Source organism: Primulina eburnea, chromosome 15, assembly GCF_022965805.1.
Source record: "Primulina eburnea isolate SZY01 chromosome 15, ASM2296580v1, whole genome shotgun sequence".
NCBI classification, from domain to species: Eukaryota; Viridiplantae; Streptophyta; class Magnoliopsida; order Lamiales; family Gesneriaceae; genus Primulina; species Primulina eburnea.
In genome coordinates, this window is record NC_133115.1 from 4,110,456 (window position 1) to 4,119,546 (window position 9,091).

The following is a 9,091-nucleotide window of genomic DNA, read 5'->3' on the forward strand; positions in this document are numbered from 1 at the left end:
AAATGATTCCTAAATATATTTTTTCCCTCAAAAAGCAAACGTATATTGACAAAAATAAAAATATTTCAATGTTTCGAAGCGAAACCAAAGTAGAAAGAGTTGGGTCTCATGTAAGACCGTCTCACGGATCCTAATCTGTGAGACGGGTCAACCCTACTCATATTCACATTTAAAAGTATTTTCATGAATGACCCAAATAAGAGATCCGTCCTACAAATATGATCCATGAGACCGTCCCACACAAGTTTTTTGTCAAATAGAAAACCGTATTATCTAATTTCTAAATTTCGGCGTTTTATGATTTTTTTTTAAAAAAAACCCATTATTGATTTAAAAACTATTAATGAACAATATTCAATTTGATTTCAAATTCATTAATTTCAAATAAAAAATATAAACAAATTGAATTGATTCATGAATATTTTCGATTCCACTCAAATATTCGATATTATCGTATTCAAGCCGAAGTCAAATATTTTCGAGTCAAACTTAAGCACAAATTATTATGTTGGATAATTTACAGTCACCTACGATCTTTAATATTTTATTAATATGTTATATGTTATTGAATAAATATCTTTCAAACCATTATTTTTTAGTAACTCGTGAATATGTTCAAATATTGAGCCCAAACTCGAACCTTAATCCGAGCAAAATAAATATTAAAATTTATTGTGCTTCGGATAAAACTCGAGCTCGAGTTATGTTCAAATATACAGCCTGAAAAATCCTTAGTTACTACTCTAATCAATCACAGTCTGTCATATAATAAATCCTGTGAAGACAACAATCAGGTTTCATGATATAATAGAGTAATTTTCACCCCACCATAATATATGTTTTGAAAAAATAAAATTGGTAAGGAATGGACAGCCCATGGGCGCAGTCATTTTTGTGACCTGCAGCATATCACAATCTGAGATTGAAGTAATAAAAGTGAAGGCGCCAAGCATTTAAATTAAACAGAGGGACTAAGTTTCCTTTGTCGAAGGGGCTTTCTTGGCAGCCTCAGCAGCGGCTTTCTCAGCTTCAATTTCAGCAACAATGGCATCAATTTCAGCTTCTTCAAGCTGCCGCAGCCCAGCTTCTTTAGTCATCACCGCTACTTCAATGTTTTTTCCACCACTCTCAACAACCTTCAATGCCATACATAATAAAGATTGTTAGTCTACAATCTATTATGCCCGAAAAATAGGCTTCAAGTAGCAGAAAGCAAATTTCAGTGAAAAGTAAAAGTACATCATAAATAATTGCCACTCCCCTTCCGGCTTTCCACAACACGAACAACCTTCTGTGGAGCAACCACAGAGAGGGGCATGGTATAGATTATAAAAGGTGTCATTTTTAAAGATAAATCATAAGAGGTAACTGTAAACAAAATTGATATCTTTATCAAGTTAAGTTTTCAGTACATATTAATATCAAACAAGGAAGTGTGCGGTAAGGGAGATATCATTAATGTATCCCACAAGTTCAGAAATTAGATTTCTACAAAACGTAGCCTAAAAAAACACATCAAATCATCACACCCAAATAATCAATCAGGTAAAAGTAGAATAGAATCACGGTTCAATTCGCATTCAAAAACAGTATTATTTGAGTAGTATGAATGATACAAGAAAAGCCCAAGGAATTATGCAGGGGACCATATACGACCACCAAACTAATTGGCAAAGACATAATGGGAATGCTACTCACTATAGAAGCTTTTTATCTGTCAAGTGCTTGTCAGATTTTATTCAAATATAGCGAGCCTCGTATAAGAGGAAGATCATCAAACTTTGCTAACCTATTTCTAACGCAAACACAGTTTATAGTGAAAATTAGCCTAGCAATGCTTATGGAACAAGTAGCTAGAAATAGAATCTTCCAAATTGACAAATCCATTACTGAGGAAAAACAAAAATTCAATCTAGACTGTGTTTTATAGGGATCACAAAATATCCTCCGAGCATATAAATAATTAGTTCTGTGGAGATGGTTCTTGCAAAACCAAATCCTGGTAACAGATGAACCATATGTAGTCCCACAAGTTTTATGTTAAAAAATAGATGAATTTGCCCTCTACAGCTGTTTCAATTGGGTTCCTTCAAACTAGAGCTAATACAAATTACCCCTGAAGTTGTTTACACTAGTATAAGACCTATCCATGACTAATTAGTGGTGTTATCTATCAAATGCTTATACACTAATGCATTATCACTTATCAGAAACTTGAGAAAAGAATTTCAGGAAGCTCAATTCTGTACCAGACAGTAATAATAGGTTGAATCCTCAAAAAGAATCAAAGATTGGGAAAGGTAGCAAGTACAACACAATGGAGCCTAAATAGCACTTAGGAACGGAATAATGTAAGAACACAAACATGAAGTCACGCCAAAATTAATAATTCACCTCTAGCAATGCACGAATGGCTAACTTCACAGTCTCTTGGCCAGACGTTTCCTTGTAATTCTTCTCCAGGAACTCCCGTATAGAGTTTGAGTTCCTCCCAGTAGCATTTGCTTTCCATGCCGAAAATGTCCCAGATGGATCTGTCTGATAGAGTGATGGGGTAGCTGTGTGTGGATCAAATCCAATAATCAATGTTGAAAGGCCAAAAGGCCTCACACCACCACTTTGTGTGTACTTTTGCTGAAGCCCAGCAATGTACCGAGTTATGTATTCAACTGTTACAGGATCCTCAATAGTAAGCTTATGGCTCTGGCATTCAATTCGTGCCCTGTTGATGAGTACACGAGCATCTGCTTTTAGCCCAGCGCAGGCCAGTGCGATGTGATCGTCTAAATTCACAATCTTCCTCACTGATCTGAAAGATGCAAGTAGGAAAAAACAACTTTCGATCTTATACATTTCAAAGCATATGGACATCAATTCTCCATTAAAGAGAGGACAAATAAGTCAAGATATTATTTAATGCTCAGAATTACGAAAGAACAAAACCATTTGAGTTACATATAAGCTGAGACTTGGCAGGTGAAGCATGTCCAAAAATCGTGATGAGTTAAGAAAAATGTTTTTGAGTCCTGTATTCTCAACTAGTAACTTCAAGTCTCATATCAAATTCACTACTTTCATTACTTCTTTCTCAAGAGCCTAGTTAACTCAAAAGACTCGCCCGTAAACAATTTATTCCTTTAAAAATGAATATATTCATTTTACATTTAATCTAGAATTTTGAAATCAAAGTAAATCACCATAAACACATAATTTCCACCCTAAACGCCTAAAATCTCAAGCATATACATTTTGTTAACCTTAAGTACAAAATCACCAAGAATAAAAACAATTATCAAAATAATAGTCCAAAATTGTTCGTAAATGTGAGAAAAATAAATTATATCGACCTAGAATCCTGAAGCTTCGGAGTAGACTTCTTCTCGACAGCGAGTACAATGGTGTCAACGCCTCTAACACCTACGACGGCGTTACCTTTACGGACGGCTTCGAGAGCATATTCCACCTGGAAAAGGTGGCCATCCGGCGAGAACACCGTAATTGCTCTGTCGTAGCGCGCCATTTGTCACTCTTCTTCGCGTGTGCAGCTGCGATTATCTCCGATCTGTCCTCTGAACTAGTTAATTTGAAGCCTACACTGGGATCGAACTTGCTCGACACGAAAAGAAGCATAAGTTATGGGCCGCCAGCTCACTTCAAAAGCCTTTGGGCTTACAAAGTGATTTTATTTCAGGCCCATTAAAAACATGAACTTCGGGCCCTTTGATTAAATTTACATGTGCTTACGTCGTATCGTGGCCTATTGGCTTCGTTGAATCTTTGTTGGCAAATGCCACGATGTTTAGAGATAAGCGGGAGCAAACGCACCCAAAAAAGGAAATTAAAAAGGCTTGATCATACTCACCGACCGACCCCATCTGCCTTATCAATTGAGAGTAAGTTTTTTGTGAGACAGTCCCGCAAATCTTTATCCGTGAGATGGGTCAACCTTACCGATATTCACAATAAAAAATAATACTCTTAGCATAAAAAAGTAATATTTTTTAATGAATAACCCAAATAAGAGATCCGTCTCATAAATACAACCGTGAAACCGTCTCACACAAGTTTGTGTCTTTAATTGTTGCTAGTATTTTACGACCCAGATGATCTACATAGTATTATTTTATGTAATTAACTAGTAAAATTATTAAATATTAATAGTTGAAAATTTATTAAAATTATTGGTATACACATACATAAAATCGAAATATATATGTGCACTAATCTGCAAACCTTACACATCATATAAACATGTAGAATACTGCAGATATGCTCCAACAAACCTGGCTTTTGGTGGGATTTTTCCCAAACTTCACACATTACGACTAACTCAATTAACGATCGAGGCGCAACGTCTTGTAATATATATTGCTTGGACTTATTACGGACCCCTCCCGGACACAAGCAACACGTGTATCATGATCATCTCATCCATTTTTTTTTTTTTTTTAAAAATCCATGGCTTTAATCTTATTTGGCTTAATAGTGGAAGTTGAACGGGCAAAGCATTATCTCTAAAGAATCATCGAAAAAACGAATTGGGAGAGGCGATTGGTGGAGTAGAAATAAGTAGTGTTGCACGCCGATTCTCCTTCACTGGTCCTTTCGAGCTGTACCTGAGACTCCACTCCACTCCACTCCACTCCATACAGTGGCCACTCGATTTGTGCAACACGTGTGGATGTTATCATGTACACCTAGGCTTGGTGCCATGAAAGGAACGGTTGATGAGATGTTAGCATAAGGGTAGTACCCTCACACCACATCTAAGGGTTTAATTTTGATTTGGCCATGTGGGGTCTACATAAATTTATGGACCCCACATATCCAAATCAATTTTGGACCCTTGGATCTAGCATTAGGGTACTACCCTTATGCTAGCATGAAATAATCCGAAAGGAACATTCACAAATAATTTTCGCTTTGGGAGAAAAATATGATGTAGTGGTGATACTCTAGAAGTGCTCGGGCCATCTAGGAATTCGGGCTGTGATGAAATTGAGAAGTTAAAGAAGCACCTGACCAAGATCAGATCACCACGAGCACGGGTTGACCTATAAGCTGAGCTCGGGTGGTGTAAGTCCGGGTAGTGTGACGAGTCGGAAAACAGGGCTTCACACCATGACCATCTACCCGAGCAGTTTGGTACATGTGTAACTCTCGGATTCATATGTACGAGATGCCATGATTTGATATCATTTGCATGTCTTTCGGTGCATGTATGGATGTGTGATTAGATCAGGATTGATATGTGTTGTCAAATTAACAGTGTCAGGGAGCATGATCTGAGCAACCATCTTGCCGTGAGTAAGCAATCAATCACTGAAAATAAAGTCATCATTGACTTTTCCTTTATAAATACCAGTTTAATTGAAAACAAGATATTTTTCAAGAGAAAACATATTCTCTTTATAATTTCCTTTGCACAAAACATTTGACTGACTTGAGCGTCAGAGTGAGCACGCTAGAAAACCTCTCGACGTCCCATTAACGTTATTTGCTATTTTAAGTGTGCAGATTCTCCTGCCAGATACTCTCCGTTTGATCTCCAGCATACCCAAAAAGAAATCCATCCGGCCTGGTATAATCGTCCACTAAACTAAACCCGATTTATCCGGTCGATATCATGTAGGTTTATATATGGAAGTGATAGGGACCCCTCCACTTCCCATTTTTACTACCAACTTGATCATTAATCACATTAGTAAACAATGAATCAGAATAGTTATACAATATATATTATATGATTAGCAAGAAGTACGTACTATTGAGTAATTTCTTTGTTAGCATGAAACAACAAATTCATGTCTAAAAATCAAAGTAGCAAAATTATTACGGTTCTAAAAATCTCCAGAAAATAAATAAATCGTTGGCATGCGTGTTGTTCGTGTAGCATAAATCCCACAAACGTTGACGCCCTATTTCCCTTGATCTCCATTTGCATTCTAGCTACAACGAATGCCACGTTATTCCTAATGCTATAAAAACCCCACTAATCCTTTCTCAATCAAGCATCCAATCTCGTCCATGTACTAACTATACAACTTGTTTTACATTCTAGACCAAAAATCAATCATGTTGCCAAGAAGTCGAACTCTTCCTGCAAGAATCTACAATGGAGTTGTAAGCAACAACTAACCTCGTACGATTTTATAACATTTCGGGATTCCTATGATTATAATATTGGATTTTATTTTATTTTTTCATGTGTGTTAAAGGTTGAAGAAAGGCATGATGTCCGGCATTACATGCAAGTTGAAGTCCAGCCTAAAGCTCAAAATAGCGAGGGCCAAGCGATGAAACTTCAAGCCACTTACTCCAAGTGCTTCGACGATGATGGCCGCCTCAAGAGAACTGGTTTTTAATCTACCTGTCTTGCTCATTTCTTGTATTATTTATTGTGTTGATGACTGTATGTATGCATTCACTGGTCATGAGCAAGAACAAAATATTTCACAAGATCTAATAATTACATTTAAAACTAATAATCGAAAATGAAATCTGTGTAATGCTTTAGCTCATGGGAAACCAACTAATCCACACGGTGACGACACTTATTATCCTATGCAGGCAATTTGACAACTGCAACATCACATATTATCACCGCCGTGATCGGTTCGGGGGTGCTTTCGTTGGCGTGGGCAGTTGCGCAGCTGGGTTGGGTCGCAGGACCTATTATTATGTCGCTATTTGCTTTAGTCAGCCTTTATTCATCAAATCTCCTATCCAGGTGTTACAGGACAGGGGACCCTGTTACTGGGCAGAGAAACTACACGTACATGGATGCTGTGAAGGCTAATTTAGGTCAACCATCACTTCCATCCTTGTATTTTCTTTATTTTTGGTGTATTAATTTTGTTAAGTTTGGTGGCAACAACTTTTTAAATGCACACCAGGTGGGAAAAAGGTTCAGCTTTGTGGCTGGATTCAGTACGGGAATCTGTTCGGTGTGGCTATTGGCTACACAATTGCTGCTTCTGCCAGCATGCTGTAAGTTGGCATGTCTACATATATATATATATATATATAGCTTACATAACTTATGTTTCTACAAAATAATTATTCAAATAAGGATAGAGTTGGAGTCACTTTGATTTCAAGACTAGTTCGTTTTGTGTTTGATCCCATTTATTGTTTTCTTATAAAGGGCTATAAGAAGATCAAATTGCTACCACAAGCACCACGCAAAGGACGGATGTCATATGTCGGGCAATGGATACATGATAACATTTGGAATCATGGAGATTTTATTCTCACAAATACCCGACTTCGACCAAGTATGGTGGCTCTCCATAGTGGCAGCAGTCATGTCCTTCACATACTCTGGTGTAGGTCTTGCTCTTGGCGTCGCCCAAGTTGCAGGTCTATGTACACAATATCGAATCAAACTAGCTAGCAACTTGAACAAGAAGCTAAAAGTTTAATACATATTTTTTCAGAAAATAAGAGCTTTAAAGGAAGCCTTACTGGAATCAGCATCGGGACTGTGATGGATTCTGGAGCAGTGGTTACTCCAATGAATAAGCTATGGAGGGGTTTACAAGCTTTGGGAGCGATTGCCTTTGCTTATTCTTATTCGATGGTCCTCATAGAGATTCAGGACACAATAAAATCTCCACCAGCAGAGCAGAAAACCATGAGGAAAGCAGCTTCCATAAGCATCGGTGTGACAACCATATTCTACATTCTGTGTGGATGCATGGGCTATGCTGCTTTCGGAGACAAGGCACCCGGGAATCTTCTCACAGGTTTCGGGTTTTACAATCCATACTGGCTGGTCGACATAGCCAACATTGCTATAGCTGTCCATCTAGTTGGTGCCTACCAGGTAATTAAAACAAAGATCAATCAGAAGTTCACGACTAAATCATTCAATTTTTTGCTCAATTTAGTTCCTACATTACTAACAAAATGATGAAAACGCAAAAACTTTAGGTCTATTGCCAGCCCTTGTTCGCATTTGTCGAAAAACGGAGCGCGCAAAAATGGAGCAGAAGCAACTTTGTGACGGCGGAATATGACATACCTATCCCATTTTATGGGGTGTATCAGCTGAACTTTTTCCGCCTAACATGGAGAACTGCCTTTGTCGTTTTGACGACCATCATAGCCATGCTGTTGCCGTTTTTCAACGACGTGGTTGGGATACTCGGAGCTTTAGGATTTTGGCCCCTAACGGTTTATTTTCCGGTGGAGATGTACATTGCTCAAAACAAGATTGGGCGGTGGACGAACCGGTGGATCGGGTTACAGATACTAAGCATGGCTTGTCTTTGTGTTTCTATAGCAGCAGCAGTTGGATCTGTGGCTGGTGTTGTCCTTGATCTCAATACATACAAGCCCTTCAAAACGAGCTATTGATATGCCTGAAATCAGACTTGAATGAATGTATTATGAACTTTGTATCGTAAAACTACTCGAACTTTATCGGAATCCAAACAATAGTTAGATTTACAATAAGAGAAAATGAATTGTCAAATAAAGAGAGAAGATCAAGTGAAGGAAAGAGAAAACCGAGCACTCAAATGTGTCTATGGCATGTAATGTAAGTCAGACCAAGTGAAGACAAAAGTATAGAAATCATCATCCCTTGGATTATAGACAATCAGATGGGCAGTGATGTAGCACTCAAGCATTGAAAACGGTGGAACTACATTATTTACCTTTTTAATACTTACATCTATAGCCTGAGATCGATCATCGACAAATGTTCCATCCTTATGACGATGTGTAATTTGAAACACCTCCTAACAATCAGTTTTTCACTTTAAATCTGCTTCCTGGACAAACAAGTTGAAATATCCTAGGTTCGTAATATTAACGAATGAAATATATTTTTTGAAACTCACCAATTTCAAAGTATGCTAAATTATAGAGCGTGATCCAGCAGTGTGTTTAGTAACTCCAGTGCCTGTGCCAACCACCTCACTATTACTTATAGTTTTAGCTGTCTATGATTTTTTTTAAAAAAAATCCATTTTGCCATGCTCCAAACAATCTGCCACGCAGCCCATACATCAATAGGAACTTTTGTTGGCGGATGAATCTTTTTTCTCCATTTGTGCGACAGTTTTTGTATAGTTCTCGACAA

At 37.7% G+C, this 9,091-nt stretch overlaps 2 protein-coding genes across 2 annotated transcripts; one reads left to right on the forward strand and one right to left on the reverse strand.

Moving 5' to 3' along the window:
• Positions 1–778: 778 nt before the first annotated feature.
• LOC140814804 (proteasome subunit alpha type-7) lies at positions 779–3,621 on the reverse strand. The gene is made up of 3 exons (XM_073173902.1): positions 3,348–3,621; positions 2,395–2,809; positions 779–1,136 (listed from the first exon to the last, which is right to left on the reverse strand). The coding sequence occupies exons 1-3, from the start codon at positions 3,518–3,520 to the stop codon at positions 972–974; spliced, it is 753 nt and encodes a 250-aa protein (XP_073030003.1). The 5' UTR covers positions 3,521–3,621; the 3' UTR covers positions 779–971.
• A 2,208-nt stretch (positions 3,622–5,829) lies between these two features.
• Positions 5,830–8,634, forward strand: LOC140814113 (amino acid permease 3-like). The gene is made up of 7 exons (XM_073172991.1): positions 5,830–6,123; positions 6,219–6,357; positions 6,571–6,804; positions 6,897–6,990; positions 7,148–7,362; positions 7,440–7,828; positions 7,936–8,634. The coding sequence occupies exons 1-7, from the start codon at positions 6,076–6,078 to the stop codon at positions 8,359–8,361; spliced, it is 1,545 nt and encodes a 514-aa protein (XP_073029092.1). The 5' UTR covers positions 5,830–6,075; the 3' UTR covers positions 8,362–8,634.
• Positions 8,635–9,091: the final 457 nt, after the last annotated feature.